Source organism: Mus musculus, chromosome Y, assembly GCF_000001635.26.
Source record: "Mus musculus strain C57BL/6J chromosome Y, GRCm38.p6 C57BL/6J".
NCBI lineage: Eukaryota > Metazoa > Chordata > Mammalia > Rodentia > Muridae > Mus > Mus musculus.
In genome coordinates this window covers 51659397-51682652 of record NC_000087.7, presented here as the reverse complement: position 1 = coordinate 51682652, position 23256 = coordinate 51659397, and the positions used below count along the sequence as shown (strand labels likewise).

Genomic DNA, 23256 nt, shown 5'->3' with positions numbered 1-23256 from the left:
AGGAGATCTTGACGACTAGGATATTTTTCTATGGGTAAGTACATTTATGAAATAATTGGGACCCTCATAGCTACAGAAAGCTAAAAATTTTCTCTTCTACAGTGAGTTACTGTACATTTTACTTTCCCCATGTTTATTAGCAAGGGAGATGAATGGTCTAGGTTAGTTTATCTCCTGAATTTATTATCCTTGCTAACCATATCTAGATCACAATTCCACTAAAATACCAAAGCTCCTGTTTGTCCATGTGCATGTTAGAAGTTATTAGTTCTAAAAGGCTGATATTGCCTCGACTTTTTGAGTTGTTCTTGAGTTCAGTGATGCAATGGCTTCATCGAATAATTCTGAAGCTGGGTCAGGAGAAACAATAAAGAAGGACAGTGGTGTGCTGTGTCCCTGGGAAGATATTTGTGAATGCAAGAACTTAGCTCAGAGCTTACGCTTACAAGAGAATCATGGTGACCCCTCTGGCCTTTTTTTTTTTTTCTCTTCTTCTTGATCATTGGGGGTAATTGTCATAGCACCACCTAAATTGACATAGAAATTCAAGGAGAGGATCCTCATCAGAGACAAATTTACTCAGGTCTGAAGAAATAAATGTTGATCTGAGTATGTTATTCTGAGCTCTAGAGAATTACTTGTTAATTACACTATTTTTATTTCCTTGTTTCCCTTGTTTCTTTGTTTCTTTGTTTGTTTGTTTGCTTGCTTGGTTAATTTTATTTGAGTTTCTGTATGTTTAGATTTGGCTGTTAGGAAAATCACTGTGTAGACCAGACTTGTCTTTCTCTCACTAAGGTCTGCCTCACTCTGCCTCTTGAGTACTATGATTAAAGTTATGGGTCACTACCACTTCCTATTAACTTCTCCATTTGATTGTTTGTTTTGTTATTTTTTGTTTGTATTTCTGTTTTGTTTGTTTTTCGTTTGATTTTCGTTTGTTTTCTTTTACTTGATGTTGTTGTTGTTGTTTGTTGTTGAGACAGGGTTCCTCTCTATAGCACTGACTGCCCTGGAACTCACTTTGTAGACCAGGCTGGTCTCTAATTTAGAAATCTGCCTGTCCTTGCCTTCTGAGTTCTGGGATTAAATGCATGTACCACCATGGCTGACTTATTAACTTCTTATTTTTATAAAATTAATTTTAGGAGCTCAAATCTGTTTAGCATAGTCTTCTTCACCTGCTCAGAAGTTCTCGTAGAGAAGAGTCTTGGTCCAGCATTCACTCCCAACCCATAACCATTGCCCATCAGGAATTCATATATATGACAGAGGCAACAGCATTGTGTCTGGCGTAAACGGGCAAGATCTTCAGTCCCAGGCAATGAGCAAGTATGATATTTGAAGGGAATGGAAGCCACAAGACAGTGTGATCTACCACAACAGGTCTACAGCCAGGTAGAAGACAATACATCTGAAGAGTCTGAGCATGACATCACTCAAGAAGAAGAGTAGGAGGAAGCCTTCTTCCCAGGCCCTGGGGAATATTGTTGGCTGCAGAATTTCTCACGGGTGGAAGGAAGGTAATGAGCCTGTCACCCATTGGAAGGCCATCATTCTAGGTCAACTGCCAACAAACCCTTCTCTTTATTTGGTGAAGTATGACGGAATTGACAGTGTCTACGGACAGGAGCTCCACAGCGATGAGAGGATTTTAAATCTTAAGGTCTTGCCTCACAAAGTAGTTTTTCCTCAGGTGAGGGATGTCCACCTTGCAGGCGCACTGGTTGGCAGAGAGGTACAACACAAATTTGAGGGGAAAGATGGCTCTGAGGACAACTGGAGTGGGATGGTGCTAGCCCAGGTGCCATTCTTACAGGACTATTTTTACATTTCCTACAAGAAGGATCCGGTCCTCTACGTCTATCAGCTCCTGGATGACTACAAGGAAGGTAACCTCCACATCATTCCAGAGACCCCTCTGGCTGAGGCGAGATCAGGTGATGACAATGACTTCTTAATAGGTTCCTGGGTGCAGTACACCAGAGATGATGGATCCAAAAAGTTCGGAAAGGTTGTTTACAAAGTTCTAGCCAATCCTACTGTGTACTTTATCAAATTTCTCGGTGACCTCCATATCTATGTCTATACTCTGGTGTCAAATATCACTTAAATTGAAAAAAAATCACAAAGTACAGAAATGTAAACTTATAGGATTGAAAAAAAATGTTTGTTTTCCTGTGTTGGGTACCTATGGGTCTTTGACAACCTCAGTATCTTTGTCAATAAAATTTGTTTTGTTCTAAAAATTAATACGTGTGACATGACATGCTTTTAGTGAACACTTTGTTGGAAGAGATGGACTATGAAGAAAGAACATCAAAGGAAGATGAAAGTTGCAACGCAGGCTGTGAACAGTGCATACATCTAATATCACACAGGCTAAAATGGACAGGACTTAGATTCTGTGGTCTGCATAGTGAGCAAGGAATTGGAGATATGACTTAGAGGAGCAGGGATGGCATCAAAAAATGGATTTTTAGGAAGAAGCAGAGAAAGACAGGACATAGATAGAATCTCTGGTATGAAGTCTGAGGGAGAAACAACAAGTTGGGGAAAGAGTGATAGATAAAAGGAATGTGGCCTTGTTACACAAAGTGCAACCCAGAAAACTGATCCAAAGAGATTCAGAAATCAGACAAAATAAGGTTTCATTTGAATAATGAAACCAAATGAAACTTGTCTCTCATTTTAAGATTTATTATCTTTATTTATATGGGTGGGAGTAGGGCATGAGCTTGAGAGTATAGGTGACCACAGAGACATGAGTTGTCAGATCCCATGGAGCTGGCATTAAAGCTGATTGTTAACCATTGGATATGAATTCAAGAATACAAATCCAGTTTTTTTGCGGTACAGTAGTGCTCTTGACAACATGGTCATCTATTCCCATTGAGATATCTTTTTAAGAAATCCAATATTAACATGCAGAAAAGAGACCAGGTAGAAGTTAAGAAAGATTAAATTGATGGTGACCTTTAAAAACAATAAAGGACACACAAAGGACTAGAGGACACTGAGGGACAAATGAATTCTAAGATGAAGTTCTCAAAATGTGAAGCAGGAGACCCAGGAAGAATAGAAATTTTGTGCAAATAGTTAAAATTGGGCATATCCACATTAGGTTCTTTGGTTTCTTAACAAATAGCCAGCTGATCAGATCAAAGAGTAATTTAAAAGAGAAAATGAATAAACTGTGAGATAATATATGGTAGGGCGTGGATCCTGAGTTCTTTCCCTGTGCAATCTTTGCCTGGGATGAATCCTGTGATCTTTTGGAGGTCTCTGTTGAGTGCCCCAGATGACCATCAAAAAGCTCACCACTGGCCTGTTCCCCTGGCTCTCCTCCAAACATCTGACTCCCAACATACCTATGTACCTTTTCAGCCTGTCTATTCCCTGGAAATTCCTGTCTCAAATTTATGTGTGACCTCTTTCTCATAAAACAGTGAAGGTGTACTCAATGCATATGTGCTGATCTCTTTTCTATGCCAGTTCTCATGGGTTTCAAACTCTATGAGGTTGCCCAATATGTTGGTCACTACTCCTGAGTAGCCCCTGTGCTTCATGGGGGTCTTAATGGGTCCCATATGCACTCTGAGTGTTTCTTTTGTTTGTTTGTTTGGTTGGTTTTATTGTTGTTGTAGGTTTTTTGGTTTGTTTTTGTTTTGTTTGTTTGTTTGTTTTTTGTTTGTTTGTTTTTGTATTGTTTTTTGTTTTTGTTTTTAGTCAGGCTTGTCATGGACTCAATCATTTGTGTTTTTTCTCTAGAATAAGTTTGAATGCCAAATGACTTGAAAATACTCTTTATTGTTGATTAATTTTGATATCTGGGAGAGTTTCTATGCTAGCTGGATGTCTTAATTAGGGTTTCAATGCTGTGAAAAATCACTATGACTAAGACAACTCATTAGAAACATTTCATTAGGGCTTTTCAACATTTCATTGCAGTTTCAGAGGTTCAGTCCACTATCATCAAGGAAGTGAACATGCAAGTGTCTGGGCATATGTAGTGGTGGAGAGGAAGCTTAGAGTCTTCTGCATGCAGGGATGTTGTCTTCCACACTGAGCAGAGCTTTAAAGCCTCACAGTGATATGCTTCCTCCAAAAAGGCCACACCCACTCCTACAAGGCCACACCTCCTTATAGGCCAACTACATTCAGAGTGCCATACTGGTTTCATAGCAACTTGAAAAGATCTAGAGTCTTGCAAGAGGAGGAGCCTCAGTTGAGAAAATGCCTCATTAAGATCAAGCTTTTAGGAATTTTCTTAATTGGTGGGAGAGGACCCAGTTCATTGTGGGTGGGGACACCCTTGTGGTGGTAGTCTTGTGCTCCTTATGGAAGCAAGACTTAAGGAGCATGTCAATAAGCATCACCACTCCATGGCCTATGCATGAGCTTCTGGCTCCAGGAACCTGTGTTGTTTCAGTTTCTTTCCAAACTACTTTGATGATGAACAGCAATGTGGAATATAAGCTGAATAAAACTTTTGCTATGGAATTAGCGCTTTGGACATGGTATGTTCTTACAACAATAGAAACCTTAAGTAAGACAATTTCTTAGAGGAACAAAATATCTAATACTACCACTGTCACTTATCCTATAAGGACAAATAATGTGTAGATATTTTATTTTAATTTAAAGGTAAGATATTCTCATGTATATAATGACATGCAATTGTTCTAGTTTGCTTCTTTCTCACACTGAAGAATACTAACATCAAACATAACTTGGGAATATAAGGGTTATTAGCTTACATGTTACAGACTATTACCAAGGAAGGCAAAACAGGAACTTGAAGCATTACCAGGAAAGAGTGCTTATTGCTTGACCCTATCTTAGTCATTGTTCTATTGCTGTGAAGAGACATCATGGATAAAACAACTATTATGAAACAAAGCATTAACTGGGGGCTTGATTACACTTACAGAAGTTTAGTCAAACATCAAGTCAGTGACCGCAGCACTGGAGCAATAGAGAACTATTGATCCTTAGACAGAAAAAGATATTCTGCCATTACATTGGTTTCTTGAAAACTCAAAGACCACCCTTATTGACACAACCACTTCCTCCAATGAAGCCACATCTTCTCTCATTCCTTCTAATCCTTAAACACACTGCCAATCCCTGGTGACTAAATATCCATATATATGAATCTATAGGGTATATTCTTATTCAAACCACCAAAAATCATGTGGCTTGATCGAATATTTTATTTTAAATACAGAGTAAAAGCTTTCCTTTTATAAATGACTACTGATGAGCTTACCCACAGTTGCCTACCCTCACACATCGACCATCAATGAAGAAAATGTCCCATAGACTTACCCAAAAACCAAGTGAATAGAGACAATTCTTCAATTGTTCTCTCTCCTAAGGTGACGCTAGATTGTCAAGTTGGAGATAAATAAAATCCCAGCACATTAAGGTTTATCCTGCTCCATAACCCACACAAACATTACTCATCACAATCTCCTCATTCTGCCTAGGTGTAGACCCACTTCCCTCCATGGCAGAAGTGAAGGGTAAGTACCTCCAACAGCAAGAATACTCAATAATAGGTGACAAGTAGTGAATATGCCTTATAGCCTCACAACACCTACATTCTAATTTGTGTTACACTTTCTGGGAGACACCCCAGTCTGTCCAACTTCCTGCCAACTCAGCTTTGACCAGAAAAATTCTCATCAATTAATCCAATGACTTTTAATTGATTTCTTTCTCCTGAGGGAATGGAGTGTAACCCCTTCATGGATGTATTGGTGTCTGATTCATAAGTAATAAAACCCAGTACTATTAACAGCTAAATCACAGGTGCTATGACAAATAACAACTCACATGAGAAGCATCACATTTGGTTAAGCCTTTTCAGAAGTTTTATTGGAGTTTGATTTATATACTAAATAAATCCATTGATTTATTTATTTTTAAGTGTGTAATTTAATGATTCTAAACATATTTCACCACTGTCATTTTTCACTCATTTTCTGGTTCTTCATATGATATTGAAATCTACTAAAATACAATAGTGAATTCAGAAGAAAGACCAGTGGTGTGGGTAGCAGCAAAGTTCTTGAGTCTCAAAGACAACAGATACCATGGCTGAATATTCCAACTACAACAACTAGGTAACATTGGTTCTACACTTAGCATGCCGTTTCTAGAAAAAAAAATTAAAGAATTAAGCAATGTTTCCTCTGAACCTGACATGTGACTATCACAAATGAAAGAAGGATCCATGATCACATGAATATGAAAGGGGCATGAAGCAGCACAATTGTTCAAATTATTGGCAGCTAGTCAGCATTAACACAAGAAGGGACCAAAGACAATAAACAGCTTTGAAGACATGTCCAAATGACCGCGTTCATTTACAAGTTTCTTACCCATTCCTTGTATATCCATTGGTTGATTAACTCATTGATTAAAGCCCTCAGGTTCCAATCACTTTTCAGAGTGCATATTGTACTACCTATGAACATTGTACTGTGGACCAAAGCCTTCATCTAAGACCCATGACTGACATTTCAAAACAATTTAACCACAGAATTCTTTATTTGAAACAAAGTGATAAGATCCATCTATCTCTTCAAGTATATCTCTGTTTTGTTCAAAAAGGAGAAAAATGCAATCCAAGTTCAGGATCTTGATCCCTTATCCATGCATCTTAAACCCATAGGGGCTAGCCAGAATGTAAGGTCAGAAGTCTAAACTTCACCTATACTACAACTAACTCTGAAGATATCTAGCAATCTCCAGTTCCTTTCTGGTACTTACCCACACCAAGTCTGCATTAAGGAATATGGTCTAGTGTGAGATAGTGCCAGCAGTTAATTGCAAAATCCCACTATGAGTTGAGTTGTATATATACTGAGACATCTGTAATATAGACACACATGCATATTCACAAATACTCACAGAAAGAGGCAAGAAGTAGAGGAGCTGAAACTTAGAAATCCTCAAGGAAGAGAATGAAAATCTTGTAAGGCACAGAGGTAAGAGAAAAACTGTGTCTTTCTGCACAAAATCAGGACATTCTGTCTTCCATCACTGAATGGGAAGGCTCACTATCCCTTATCGCTATCTGATAAGGTATAGACAGTTGATGAAGGATGAATAGTAAGTTTTCATCAAAGGCATTGACTTTGAAGGTTATAGATTGTTCATGCTCTACTGGTAGCCAGATGTCTAAGAGTTTATGGGAAACACAAATGATTTGAATGGGTTGTAACAAAGGGGAGAAGACGAGATATGAAGTTGGCAGGAGGAGTTAGGTGGGAGTGGGCCAGGTTTTGTTCTGGGAGGAGTTACTAAAATAATTGGAAATTAAATTCCATCAAAATATTTGTATGCAATTCTCAAGGTATTAAGGAAAGTAGTTCTTAATATACCATGTACTGAACACACACAGACCACTTATATTGCCATCTTCTAAATAACAAATTCTTATAGAGCAGTTTCATTACATTGAGGGCAAAAGTCATCCAGAGGTTATTTAAAATAAAGAAGAATCTAGGGAGATGGCCCAGTGGTAAAGCCAAGTGTTTGGTCAAACATTCACCTAAACACCAGTGCTTAGGAATTGGAGTGGCAGAGACAGAAGAATGACTGTGGCTTCCTGAATGTCAGCCTCACTCCTAGCTCAGCAAGAAACCCTGTCACAAGGGGAAAATTAGGGAGTGAAGTAGCAAAAAACAGTATACCCTTCCCTATCCTCTGGACTTACCTGTATAATTCTGTATGCATACACACATCAATATGATAACTGTATAAAAGAGGTTACTTTGCATAAATTATAGGCAAAAGCAATGTTGTTTTAACCTAGAGACCTGAAGACTTTTATATATTAATGGTCCTGGAGAAACTCTCCATATATAGAGGATTGATATATCTTCTTCCTGTGCAAAGGAAACCTAAGTTAAGTGTGTGTGTCAGTGACTTTAAACACCTTTCTTCCTCTAGATTCCTATTTATACCACAGAATGGTCTGTAAATAATGAAAAGATGAAAATAAGACTTTTTCAGGGTGTTGCCTTCTTTTAAAATCATATTTATATTTTACTAAATCGATGGAAAATCTTCAGCTCCAAGGAACAATGGATTCAATATTGTTGACTTCTGTATTATCCCATTATGAATAGGAATTAATTATACATCAACATTTCCCACGATTTGAACTAAATCAGGAATAAGGGATATGTTTCCATAAAAATAAGTAATGCCAATATCGTTAATCAAGTAGAAATGTGTGTGTGTGTGTGTGTGTGTGGTGGGGTTAGGATGCCTTTGTATTATTTGAGAATGATTGCTGATCAGAAATATGTTATGCAAATAACCCTAACCTGAGAGAAATGAAAAGTAATGATATAAACTATACTACCAAGTGTCATGGCCACTTATTAGTTGATTTCATTTTCTTTTTCATTCCTTTATTCTTTTGAATAAATGTGTGCCACAGATGATCACACGTTCAAATGTGTTAGTTTTCCGGGTGATGGGCTGTTTAGAATGAATTAGGAGTTGTTTTATTATTAAAGGAGATTTGTCACAGAGCCTTGAAATATCAAAAACCCATCAGACTCTCTCTATCTCTCTCTCTTTCTCTCTTTCTCTCTCTCTCTCTCTCTCTCTCTCCCTCTTTCATTACTCTCTGCCATCTCCATCATAAGTTGTTCGCTCTCAACTACTGCTCTACATGTTTTGCCTCTGTGTTGCCATGGTGTCTACCATGATATCCTGGACTTGCCCTCTGGAACTCTAAGACCACAATTAAATGTTTCCTCTTATAAGTTTGTTTGGTCATGATGTCTCTCACAGCATAGAACAGTAACCAAGACATACATACTCCTGTTTATTTTTTGAAACATTCTTTATTTCTTTCATTAAAGTTACCTTTTGTCCATTGAACAGTTTTAAGAATAATGTTAATGGGCCCAAATAAATAGTGCCAATAGGCGTGGCACTCTCAGGAAGTGTGAAATAGTTTCATGAGGTGTGACATTGGTGGAGTAGTTGGGACACTGATGGAGATGTGTCTTTGTTGAGTTGGTGTGATCTTGTTGGAAGAAATGCAACAATTTGGTGGTAGGCTTGGATGTCTGCTGTCCTTAAGCAATCTCCAGTTTGACACAGTCTCCATCTGCTTCCTGTATATCAAGACCTAAAACTCATCTCCTTCTCCAACACTGTGTCTGTCTGAAGGCAACCATGTTTCCAGCCATGAAAATAATGGAGTAAACATCTGAAAAGAAGTTACAAAGTGTTCAAAATTTACTATGATCCTGGTGACACTTCATGTCAATAGAACCCATACTAATACTCACATAAACACTCAAAAACACATTTGATGTTGAGTGGGAACAGACTTTAATGCCCTCTGCCTACTGCCAGGAAGCTATTCATTTCCAAGCAGCTATCAGATGAAGATGTAGAACTCTCAGCTCCAAATGAACCATGCCTGCCTGGATCCTGACATATTCTTACCTTGATGATAATGGACTGAAATTCTGAACCTGTAAGCCAGCCCCAATTAAATGGTTTTCTAATAAAACATGCATTGATAAGTGTGTCTGTTTACAGCAATATAATCCTAACACACACATGTACATATACACCTAGATATACTGAGTCACAGACACACACACACATGGAAACATTCACACACACACACACACACACACACACACACACACACACACACACACACACACACAGACACACACACACATTCATTTACAGGGACTTTAGATTCAGCCAGTACCCATGCAATTTAATTGGGGTGTTGAATACATGTGTTTGTGGAACATGACTATTGCTCTTTCTTTTGGGAGTTATGTGGACAAAATCTGCACACTCACTTCATTCCTCTTCAACATCAGAAATCTCAATTTAAAGAAAGTGAGATAATGAGAAGTAGTTTTAGATACCTCTCTTTTTTTTTCCTGTGAGTAGCTTCCACTTCAAATCACCAAAGAAAAATAAACATAACAGGAAAGAAATTCATATTCAAATGCTCTTGACAAGCTCATAATACATTCTCCATAATGAATATAAACTTTTATTTAGAATTCCCAAGGAAATGAGACTTTTGAAAAATCCTTACTTTCAGATAGGCTTTGATATTTCATTTCCCTGCAAAAGAACACCAATGTAAAAAGACAAAATGTAGATTGCTTTGTGCACAAGTTGAATCAGAAACATTTGATAATGTGCATACAGGGACTCACCACATTTTTACAAACATATATAAATATATATATATATATATATATATATATATATATATATATTATATATATTGGGAGGGTGAAAGGAGACATCTGGAGAACAATAAGACCCTCATTAGCATTAAACATTCCTGAAGTCAAGTAATAACATCTAACAACATCAATAACAACAACAACAAAAACAACAACAAGAATAGATGTTCATTAGGAAGAATTTTTTAAAATAACCTTCCATTAGCCACATAAAGAGGGGGCATGATCCATCTGCAACACTTTATAGATACTTATTACAATTACCACAAAAATTTTTAAAATAATACGGATTTTTAAAAATGAAATTGAAGTAAAATAGATATTTCAGCTGTTAAAAGGGGGAAAATGTTTTCTAGAACGAAATAAAGAGTGTAAGATTTTTTAATAAAGAACATCCTTATAACTCATGTGTCAGTAAGTATCAGGATTATAATGCAGTTGATTTTCTCATTGTAGAATAATTTTAATGTGTTTGAATATTTCCAGTTGTAAGAATGGATCTCAGAATTTTCACAGGACAAGAAGAAGACACCAAGTAGTTCCTCACTTTTGTTTCAAAATTCTTAATTCCTTTTTTGCAGAGTCCCAGACATTCCAGGGAAGGGTTTGAAACATCCAACAACTTCTGAGACCATAACCTCAGAGAGAAGCTACCTTTCTCAGTAAATGGAACTAGGAAAGCTGAAAAGATCCATCAAATTGCTTTAGAACAAAAATGGCAGCTGGTTCACAGAACAAGGTATCATTTAGCAACTCAGCCAAGAAATAAGAGGATTTGAAATGATAATAACACAGAGTAATAAAAACCACTATGCAGTTGTAATTTAATCGTATATATATACTTTGGACAGAGAAAGCAATCAAATCTTGAGATCTCTCTGCTCAGCCCAATGAAACTCTGGGTCATGCTGCAGATGTCCCAAGTTCATGGCTCATCACAGATACTGGAAGTCTCTGGGAAACTAGAACTACATCACGTAAGTGCTGTGAGTCCAAAGACATGATTTCAGAAATTGTTCAAGTCCTCATCTTGCTTGAAAAAAAAAATCACATAGCACCAGAAGTAATAAGAAGTTCATGGTATCAATGTCAACAGGTAAGCACTACTAACAAATATCTGTTAAGCATTGATTGTTACCAACTCAAATGAGGAGATGATTTTTAAATTTAAATGCAGTTACATTTTAATAATTTGTAGTAATGTTAAGTGTCCAGTGTGAAACTGTGGGTGTAGGGCAAGTTGGTGAAGTGAGAGAGAACATGGACGGCAGAAGGTTCTGTGCTCTGTGAAGGCTGACATGGGAGGAGTGAAGGATAATTACCATGCATACCTGATTGTGCATCTGGCTGTGTAAATCCACTGAAACTACACGGATGGGGGTGAACTAGGGGAAGACAATGGTACCAGATTCTTTGTCTCTGGCATCCCATATTGGGCCTAAAAAACATAGACAGTCTAATGTTTTAGAGCTTTATTTTAGACAGCAAGGAGAAAAAAAAAAGAGTAAAAAGATTGTTAGACTTGCTATGGCCAAAAGGAGAGATGGGGAAAGACATAGAAGGAAAGACAGAAAGCAAGTTAGAGAGTAAGAAAGTTGAACGCTTAGAGAAAGAGGTAAACGTTTACAGAGAGTAAGGATTGTAAAAGTTAGAGAGAGAGAGAGAGAGAGAGAGAGAGAGAGAGAGAGAGAGAGAGAGAGAGAGAGAGAATGAGAGACTGATGTAGGGCCAAGTAGCCTCTCATATATTGGGCTTGTTATCTTGCTGTTGCTAGGTAACTAGAAGTTATCTAACCTGAAATCAGAACCTTTGGTCATTTTGTATGTGACTGCTAGCCATTAGCCACTGCAGGGCGGGAGTGCTTGTGGGTATGGTAAATTCACCAGGAGCCAGGGTTCCAGAAATACGGAGGAAATGCCTTCCTTCCCATGTAGGTGAAAATTACGACCCATTAGGTTTCATCAGGTTTAAGGACTTCAGCATGACTGGAGACCAGGCACTTGGTACATAGCACAATGCCCCAAGCTCAATGATCAAATTTAACTCTAGCCTCCAGATTTTGTGGTTTCTCAGGCAGAACACCATCAGAGAGGATGTGAGTTTGAAACTCTGGAGACTCCCACCAGAAGAAATCAAGGCATGGAGGTGGGGTGGGGTAAAATGATCTTAGAAGAAATCTGTAAAACAGTGAAAGGACAATTGAAAAGACATATGGAAAAGACCAGTAACAGGGGATGCCTCAGGAGACCATCCTTGTCTTCATAGCTTGGCAAGACAAAATTCAAATGACCAGTAGTACTGGAGGAGAGTCTGTGAATGCATCAGGGAGGGTAGGGTAAGGGTAGGAGGGAGTGAGGGAGGGTGAGATAGAGAAAAAAGTAGAAGGAGAAAAAGAAAGAGAAGAATATGGAGAGGAAGAGGAGAAGAAGGAAGGGAAGAGGAATAGGTGGAGCAGAACGACAAGGAGAAGGAGAAGGAAGAAGAACAAGAGAAGAGGAAGAGGAAGAGCAAAAGGAAGGAGGAGGACTTGGAGAAGTAGAAAAGGAGAAGGTTAAATAAGGAGGAGAGAAGGAGAGAAGAAGAATGAGAGAAGAAAAAGTCAAAGGCATAGAAGAAGAAGAAGAAGAAGAAGAAGAAGAAGAAGAAGAAGAAGAAGAAGAAGAAGAAGAAGAAGAAGAAGAAGAAGAAGAAGAAGAAGAAAGAAAGAAAGAAAGAAAGAAACAGGAGTAGGAGGAGAAGGCGAAGGAGAAAAGAATAAGGAGGAGAAGGATAAGGCAAAGAAGGAAAAACAATAGAAGAAGAAGGTAAGCAAAGAGAAGAAATGAGTTTAGATGTGAGGCATAGATAGACAGACAGAGACAGAAAGACAGAGAACCTTAGACATACAGAGTGAGACATGCACATAAACATTCACACAGAGACACACAAGTAGGCACAGAGACAGAGAAAAATATACATAGAAAGAGAGATATGCACAGAGACATTCACAGAGTTACACACATTCACACAACTTAATTAAGAAGTATTTAGAAAACTATATCTATGAAATCATGAGGATATTAAGTACTAAATTATGTGAGCAATGAGGAGGAATGAAATCCAAACAAATTTTGCAAGTCCTCCAACATTCTCCATGCTTCCACACAGCTTTAGCTGTGGGAGTATCAGTTATAGGGCTGTAACTTTTGTTTTCTTCGTTTATAATTTACTGTGAATCTCCTTTCTCCACCATTCAATATGGTCAGTAGTTTCCATGTGGAAGGACTTTCCAATGCATGGCATCTAGTGAGAAAGAGAAAACAATTTTAAAGAAGAGTCTCTATGCTAGAGCCAACTGTACAAACAATTCGTAGTTATTCTCCAAATGCAGGGCTCAAAGAACACAGAGGCTCCTCTAGCTGCTACACAGATCTTAAGTATGGCCCCACAGCATCACTGGGAACCTATTGACAATTCTCACTCAGGTCATAAAACTATGGAGCATTCCAATTTCTTGAGTTCCAGAAAAAAAGCCATTTGGAAGCTTATCTCCCTAAAATTGAAGATTACACTGAAATTTATGAAAAGTGAGAATAATTTTTAATGTGAAAAATCATTCCACACACACACATTAAAAAAATACATGAAGGCAAAATTGACAGCAATATATTTGACACAACACCCACCCACACACACCTACACACACCCACAGAGAGAGAGAGAGAGAGAGAGAGAGAGGGAGAGAGAGAGAGAGAGAGAGAGAGAGAAAGAGAGAGAAAGAGAGAGAGAGAGAGAGGGAGGGAGGGAGGGAGGGAGGGAGGGAGGGAGGGGGAAGAGGAAGAGGTGGAGAGACAGATGTACACTTACAATACTTATTTTTAAGTCAAGTTGTCAAAACTCCTGACACAATCAATGTTCAGGAAGAGATGTATATGGCAAACACTCACGAGGAACAGACTGTCATGATAAAGAGAACATAGGAGGAAACAACAAGTTCATCTGTGGCATTGAGAGCCTGAATGGGCCCTTCTCACATTTGGTTAGATTTAGAATCCAAGATTTAGTTCAGAACCACCCAGCTTGCTCCTTCTTGCCCCACGGATCTACTTCTCCTAGGGCACAGTCACAAAGGTTCCACAACATTTCTAGACAGTTTTCCCAGTTTTAGACAACTGGGACTGTGGGAGAAATAACCCCCCCCCAATCTTAATTAAACTAAGCCACACAACTGCAAAATATATTTGAAACAGTTTAAATTCAATTTTGGAAAGCGAACAGAGAGCTCTACTTTGAAATGGACTGAAATAGTCTTTAGGTTCCATTGTGCACCCTAAATGAAATATATTGTAAAAGATTCCGTTTTCTATGTAGCAAGTGAGGGCTGAAAACAACACACTAATGGAGATAAAATGCAAAAAAAAAAAAAAACAAACTGGGAAATATAGTAACAATTCAAACTGACTGTGTGAAAAACGATGTATTTATACACGTTAACTGTCCTATTGACCACAGTGTCATTCATCATTTTATTAGGGGATACAATCTAGTGATTAATCATCAGGGTTTGACAGTAAAATCCTTAGGCTCAATACACCAGACATTAGCTGAAAAATGATTTACAAGAATGTATTGCCCTTTGGTGTCTTCTCTGTGAATCTGTTGTATGGATGCCCTGTCGTTGGTTGTTTTAGTTGTTGGTGTTGTTTTAAAATAGATATATTGAATGCAAAAGCAAGTGGCAGGAGCCCAAAAGGTCCTCTCTCTATCTCCTTCCCAAAACTTTCTAATTTTCCCAATCCCCTCATTCATTCAAAAATTCAGAAGTTCAAAAAATACAGAAACTCATTCATCATCTTTACTTTGTGCTTGCATGCTGGTTGCAATTATCTTGTAAGCATTAAAAATTAGGCTAACATACTGCCTATGTTCAACAGGGTTTCATTGATGTGAAGAGACATCATGACACAGGAAACTCTTATAGGGAAAACTTAATTGAGGTTGTCTTACAGATTCAGAGTGTCAGTACATTATTATCTTGGTAGGAAGCATGGCAGCATCCAGGAAGAGGAGGTGCTGGGGAAGGAAGTAATTGGTCTATATCTTAGTCTGAAGGCAACAATGTGGAAGCTTGTGGCCACAGTTAGCAAGGAAGAGGATCAATTTTTGTCACTGGGCAGAGATTGTGCACTACATAAAAGCAAGCCTACACAATGATACACTTCCTCAAACAAGCCAACACCTTGTAATAGTGCCACATCCCATGGGCAAAAGATATTCTAATCAACACACTGCATCATAGGAAAATGGCAGAGAGAAATAAAGAAAGACACTGCATGATTGCATTCCTCTGGTCACAAGTGCTACATACCTACACGCTTATATGCACACACAAACACACACACACACACACACACACACACACACACACACACACACACACACACACACACACACACACACACACACACACACACACACACACATGCCTATCGGATGTGCATAATAATAATGTGCAGTCTAGGGTCCTGGGCAATTTGATTGGACCAGGCGCTGTGTTCCACCCACCAGAGGTCTTAGGATCCCGTGGAGGATCCTGTGTGGGTCCTTGTGGGTGTCCACAGAATCCCCCGGTCCAGGGACCATGGTGCTCCCTTGATCTACTTCTGTTGTCCAATTGCTCTGGCTAGGATTTCAAGTGATATATTGAATAGATAGGAAGAAAGTGGCAGCCTTGTCTAGTCCCTGATTTTAGTGGGATTGGGTTTAGTTTCTCTCCATTTAGTTTGATGTTGACTACTGTTTTGCTATATACTGCTTTTATTATGTTCAAGTATGGGCCTTGAATTCCTGATCTTTCCATGACTTTTTTCATGAATGGGTGTTGGATTTCGTTAAATGATTTCTCAGCATGTAAGGAGATGATCATGCGGTTTTTGTTTTTCAGTTTGCTTATATAGTGGATTACGTTGATGTGTTTCCTTATATTAATCCATCCCTGCATCCCTGGGATGAAGCGTACTTGATCATTATTGATGATCTTTGTGATATGTTCTGAGATTCAGTTTGCATGGACTTTATTGAATATTTTTTGCATCAATATTCATAAGGGAAATTGGTCTGAAGTCTTCTATTTTGTTGGGACTTTATATGGTTTAGTTATCAGAGTAATTGTGGTATCTATAGAATGAATTGAATAGGGTACGTTCTGTTTCTATTTTGTGAAATAGTTTGAGAACAGTTGGAATTAGTTCTTTTTTGAAGGTCTGATAGAACTCTGCACTAAACCCATGTGGGTGGTCCTGGGCATTATTTGGTTAGGAGACTATTAGTGACTGCTTCTATTTCTTTAGGGGATATGGGGCTGTTTAGATCTTTAGATTCTTATCTGGATTTAACTTTGGTACCTGATTTCTGTCTACAAAATTGTCCATTTTGTCCAAGTTTTCCAGTTTTTTTAGTATAGCCTTTTGTAGTAGGATGTGATGATGCCTAGGATTTCCTCAGGTTCTGGTCTTATGTCTCACTTTTCATTTATGATTTTGTTAATTAGGATACTATCCCTGTGCCCTCAAGTTCATCTTGCTAAGGGTGTATCTATCTTGATACTACTTTCAAAGAACAGGCTCCTGGTTTGGTTGATACTTTGAATAGTTCTTTTTGTGCCCACTTGGTTGATTCCAGCACTGAGTTTGATTATTTTCTGCTATCTACTCCCCCTTGTAAATTTGCCTCCTTTTGTTCTAGAGCTTTTAGGTGTGCTGTCAAGCTCTTAGTGTGTGCTCTCTCTTGTTTCTTTTTGGTGGCACTCAGAGCTGTTGGTTTTCTTTGTGGGACTACATTCATTGTGTCCCATAAGTTTGGGTATATTGTCCCTTCATTTTCATTAAACTCTAAAAAGTGTTTAATTTCTTTTTTATTTCTTCCTTGACCAAGTTATCATTGAGTAGAGTGTTGTTCAGCTTTCACATGAATGTTGGCTTCCTATTATTTATGTTGTTATTGAAGATCAGCCTTCCTCCATGGTGATGTGATAGAGTGTATGGGATACTTTCAATATTTTTGTTGAGTCCTGTTTTGTGACTGATTATATGGTCTATTGTGGAGACGGTACCATGAGGTGCTGAGAAGAAGTTATATGCTTTTGTTTTAGGGTAAAATGTTCTGTAGATATCTATTAAATCCATTTGTTTCATAAATTCTTTTATCTTCAATGTGTCTCTGTTTAGTTTCTATTTCCCCGATCTCTCTATAGATAAGAGTGGGTTGTGAAGTCTCCCTCTATTATGGTGTGCAGTGCAATGAATGATTTGAGGTTTACTAAAGTTTCTTTAATGAATGTGGATGCCATTGCATTTGGAGCATAGATATTCAGAATTGAGGGTTCATCTTGGAAGATTTTGCCTTTCATGATCATTAACTGTCCCTTCTTGTCTTTTTTGATAACTTTGGGTTGGAAATTGATTTTATTCTATATTAGAATGGCTACTCCAGCTTATTTCTTCAGACCATTTGCTAGGAAAATTGTTTTCCAGCCTTTTACTCTGAGGTAGTGTCTGCTTTTGTCCCTGAGGTGGGTTTCTTTCTTTTTTTTTTTTTTTTTCTTTTTTTTTTCCATTTTTATTATTTTTTATTTTTTCTCATTTACATTTCCAATGCTATACCAAAAGTCCCCCATATCCACCCACCCCCACTCCCCTGCCCACCCACTCCCCCTTTTTGGCCCTGGTGTTCCCCTGTACTGGGGCATATAAAGTTTGCAAGTCCAATGGGCCTCTCTTTCCAGTGATGTCCGACTAGGCCATCTTTTGATATATATGCAGCTAGAGTCAAGAGCTCCGGGGTACTGGTTAGTTCATAATGTTGTTCCACCTATAGGGTTGCAGATCCCTTTAGCTCCTTGGCTACTTTCTCTAGCTCCTCCATTGGGAGCCCTATGATCCATCCATTAGCTGACTGTGAGAATCCACTTCTGTGTTTGCTAGGCCCCGGCATAGTCTCACAAGAGACAGCTACATCTGGGTCCTTTCAATAAAATCTTGCTAGTGTATGCAATGGTGTCAGCGTTTGGATGCTGATTATGGGGTGGATCCCTGGATATGGCAGTCTCTACATGGTCCATCCTTTCATCTCAGCTCCAAACTTTGTCTCTGTAACTCCTTCCATGGGTGTTTTGTTCCCAAATCTAAGGAGGGGCATAGTGTCCACACTTCAGTCTTTATTCTTCTTGAGTTTCATGTGTTTAGCAAATTATATCTTATATCTTGGGTATCCTAGGTTTGGGGCTAATATCCACTTATCAGTGAGTACATATTGTGTGAGTTTCTTTGTGAATGTGTTACCTCACTCAGGATGATGCCCTCCAGGTCCATCCATTTGGCTAGGAATTTCATAAATTCATTCTTTTTAATAGCTGAGTAGTACTCCATTGTGTAGATGTACCACATTTTCTGTATCCATTCCTCTGTTGAGGGGCATCTAGGTTCTTTCCAGCTTCTGGCTATTATAAATAAGGCTGCTATGAACATAGTGGAGCATGTGTCCTTCCTACCAGTTGGGGCATCTTCTGGATATATGCCCAGGAGAGGTATTGCTGGATCCTCCGGTAGTACTATGTCCAGTTTTCTGAGGAACCGCCAGACTGATTTCCAGAGTGGTTGTACAAGCCTGCACTCCCAAAAACAATGGAGGAGTGTTCCTCTTTCTCCACATCCACGCCAGCATCTGCTGTCACCTGAATTTTTGATCTTAGCCATTCTGACTTGTGTGAGGTGGAAACTCAGGGTTGTTTTGATTTGCATTTCCCTGATGATTAAGGATGTTGAACATTTTTTCAAGTGCTTCTCTGCCATTCGGTATTCCTCAGGTGAGAATTCTTTGTTCAGTACTGAGCCCCATTTTTTAATGGGGTTATTTGATTTTCTGAAGTCCACCTTCTTGAGTTCTTTATATATGTTGGATATTAGTCCCCTATCTGATTTAGGATAGGTAAAGATCCTTTCCCAATCTGTTGGTGGTCTTTTTGTCTTATTGACAGTGTCTTTTGCCTTGCAGAAACTTTGGAGTTTCATTAGGTCCCATTTGTCAATTCTCGATACAGCACAAGCCATTGCTGTTCTGTTCAGGAATTTTCCCCCTGTGCCCATATCTTCAAGGCTTTTCCCCACTTTCTCCTCTATAAGTTTCAGTGTCTCTGGTTTTATGTGAAGTTCCTTGATCCACTTAGATTTGACCTTAGTACAAGGAGATAAGTATGGATCGATTCGCATTCTTCTACACGATAACAACCAGTTGTGCCAGCACCAATTGTTGAAAATGCTGTCTTTCTTCCACTGGATGGTTTTAGCTCCCTTGTCGAAGATCAAGTGACCATAGGTGTGTGGGTTCATTTCTGGGTCTTCAATTCTATTCCATTGGTCTACTTGTCTGTCTCTATACCAGTACCATGCAGTTTTTATCACAATTGCTCTGTAGTAAAGCTTTAGGTCTGGCATGGTGATTCCGCCAGAAGTTCTTTTATCCTTGAGAAGACTTTTTGCTATCCTAGGTTTTTTGTTATTCCAGACAAATTTGCAAATTGCTCCTTCCAATTCGTTGAAGAATTGAGTTGGAATTTTGATGGGGATTGCATTGAATCTGTAGATTGCTTTTGGCAAGATAGCCATTTTTACAATATTGATCCTGCCAATCCATGAGCATGGGAGATCTTTCCATCTTCTGAGATCTTCCTTAATTTCTTTCTTCAGAGATTTGAAGTTTTTATCATACAGATCTTTCACTTCCTTAGTTAGAGTCACGCCAAGATATTTTATATTATTTGTGACTATTGAGAAGGGTGTTGTTTCCCTAATTTCTTTCTCAGCCTGTTTATTCTTTGTATAGAGAAAGGCCATTGACTTGTTTGAGTTTATTTTATATCCAGCTACTTCACCGAAGCTGTTTATCAGGTTTAGGAGTTCTCTGGTAGAATTTTTAGGGTCACTTATATATACTATCATATCATCTGCAAAAAGTGATATTTTGACTTTCTCTTTTCCAATTTGTATCCCCTTGATCTCCTTTTGTTGTCGAATTGCTCTGGCTAATACTTCAAGTACTATGTTGAAAAGGTAGGGAGAAAGTGGACAGCCTTGTCTAGTCCCTGATTTTAGTGGGATTGCTTCCAGCTTCTTTCCATTTACTTTTATGTTGGCTACTGGTTTGCTGTAGATTGCTTTTATCATGTTTAGGTATGGGCCTTGAATTCCTGGTCTTTCCAGAACTTTTATCATGAATGGGTGTTGGATCTTGTCAAATGCTTTTTCTGCATCTAATGAGATGATCATGTGGTTTTTGTCTTTGAGTTTGTTTATATAATGTATTACATTGATGGATTTTCGTATATTAAACCATCCCTGCATCCCTGGAATAAAACCTACTTGGTCAGGATGGATGATTGCTTTAATGTGTTCTTGGATTCAGTTAGCGAGAATTTTATTGAGGATTTTTGCATCGATATTCATAAGAGAAATTGGTCTGAAGTTCTCTATCTTTGTTGGATCTTTCTGTGGTTTAGGTATCAGAGTAATAGTGGCTTCATAAAATGAGTTGGGTAGAGTAACTTCTACTTCTATTTTTTGAAATATTTTGTGCAGAATTGGAATTAGATCTTCTTTGAAGGTCTGATAGAACTCTGCACTAAACCCATCTGGTCCTGGGCTTTTTTTGGTTGGGAGACTATTAATAACTGCTTCTATTTCTTTAGGTGATATGGGACTGTTTAGATGGTCAACTTGATCCTGATTCAACTTTGGTACCTGGTATCTGTCCAGAAATTTGTCCATTTCGTCCAGGTTTTCCAGTTTTGTTGAGTATAGCCTTTTGTAGAAGGATCTGATGGTGTTTTGGATTTCTTCAGGATCTGTTGTTATGTCTCCCTTTTCAGTTCTGATTTTGTTAATTAGGATTTTGTCCCTGTGCCCTTTAGTAAGTCTAGCTAAGGGTTTATCTATGTTGTTGATTTTCTCAAAGAACCAACTCCTCGTTTGGTTAATTCTTTGAATAGTTCTTCTTGTTTCCACTTGGCTGATTTCACCCCTGAGTTTGATTATTTCCTGCCGTCTACTCCTCTTGGGTGAATTTGCTTCCTTTTTTTCTAGAGCTTTTAGATGTGTTGTCAAGCTGCTAGTATGTGCTCTCTCCCGTTTCTTCATGGAGGCACTCAGAGCTATGAGTTTCCCTCTTAGAAATGCTTTCATTGTGTCCCATAGGTTTTGGTACATTGTGGCTTCATTTTCATTAAACTCTAAAAAGTCTTTAATTTCTTTCTTTATTCCTTCCTTGACCAAGGTATCATTGAGAAGAGTGTTATTCAGTTTCCACGTGAATGTTGGCTTTCCATTATTTATATTGTTATTGAAGATCAGTCTTAGGCCATGGTGGTCTGATAGGATACATGGGACAATTTCAATATTTTTGTATCTATTGAGGCCTGTTTTGTGACCAATTATATGGTCAATTTTGGAGAAGGTCCCTTGAGGTGCTGAGAAGAAGGTATATCCTTTTGTTTCAGGATAAAATGTTCTGTAGATATCTGTCAGGTCCATTTGTTTCATAACTTCTGTTAGTTTCACTGTGTCCCTGTTTAGTTTCTGTTTCCACGATCTGTCCTTTGAAGAAAGTGGTGTGTTGAAGTCTCCCACTATTATTGTGTGAGGTGCAATGTATGCTTTGAGCTTTACTAAAGTGTCTCTAATGAATGTGGCTGCCCTTGCATTTGGTGCGTGGATATTCAGAATTGAGAGTTCCTCTTGGAGGATTTTACCTTTGATGAGTATGAAGTGTCCCTCCTTGTCTTTTTTGATAACTTTGGGTTGGAAGTCGATTTTATCCGATATTAAAATGGCTACTCCAGCTTGTTTCTTCAGTCCATTTGCTTGGAAAATTGTTTTCCAGCCTTTCACTCTGAGGTAGTGTCTGTCTTTTTCCCTGAGATGGGTTTCCTGTAAGCAGCAGAATGTTGGGTCCTGTTTGTGTAGCCAGTCTGTTAGTCTATGTCTTTTTATTGGGGAATTGAGTCCATTGATATTAAGAGATATTAAGGAAAAGTAATTGTTTCTCCCTTTTATTTTTGTTGTTAGAGTTGGCATTCTGTTCTTGTGGCTGTCTTCTTTTTGGTTTGTTGAATGATTACTTTCTTGGTTGTTCTAGGGCGTGATTTCCGTCCTTGTATTGCTTCTTTTCTGTTATTATCCTTTGAAGGGCTGGATTCGTGGAAAGATATTGTGTGAATTTGGTTTTGTCGTGGAATACTTTGGTTTCTCCATCTATGGTAATTGAGAGTTTGGCCGGGTATAGTAGCCTGGGCTAGCATTTGTGTTCTCTTAGTGTCTGTATAACATCTGTCCAGGCTCTTCTGGCTTTCATAGTCTCTGGTGAAAAGTCTGGTGTAATTCTGATAGGCCTGCCTTTATATGTTACTTGACCTTTCTCCCTTACTGCTTTTAATATTCTATCTTTATTTAGTGCATTTGTTGTTCTGATTATTATGTGTCGGGAGGAATTTCTTTTCTGGTCCAGTCTATTTGGAGTTCTGTAGGCTTCTTGTATGATCATGGGCATCTCTTTTTTTATGTTTGGGAAGTTTTCTTCTATTATTTTGTTGAAGATATTAGCTGGCCCTTTACATTGAAAATCTTCATTCTCATCAATTCCTATTATCCGTAGGTTTGGTCTTCTCATTGTGTCCTGGATTACCTGGATGTTTTGAGTTAGGATCCTTTTGCATTTTGTATTTTCTTTGACTGTTGTGTCGATGTTCTCTATGGAATCTTCTGCACCTGAGATTCTCTCTTCCATTTCTTGTATTCTGTTGCTGATGCTCGCCTCTATGGTTCCAGATCTCTTTCCTAGGGTTTCTATCTCCAGCGTTGCCTCGCTTTGGGTTTTCTTTATTGTGTCTACTTCCCCTTTTAGTTCTAGTATGGTTTTGTTCATTTCCATCACCTGTTTGGATGTGTTTTCCTGTTTTTCTTTAATG

General features: G+C 38.4%; 1 protein-coding gene across 1 annotated transcript; it reads left to right on the top strand.

Moving 5' to 3' along the window:
* Positions 1-1429: 1429 nt before the first annotated feature.
* On the top strand, positions 1430-2113 carry Gm21396 (predicted gene, 21396). Its single transcript, XM_017318726.2, has one exon. It carries the CDS (start codon positions 1430-1432, stop codon positions 2111-2113), a length of 684 nt encoding a protein of 227 aa, XP_017174215.1.
* Positions 2114-23256: the final 21143 nt, after the last annotated feature.

Coding starts and splice junctions, on each gene's coding strand:
- Gm21396 (XM_017318726.2), top strand. CDS start 1,430: ATGACATCACTCAAGAAGAAGAGTAGGAGGAAGCCTTCTTCCCAGGCC.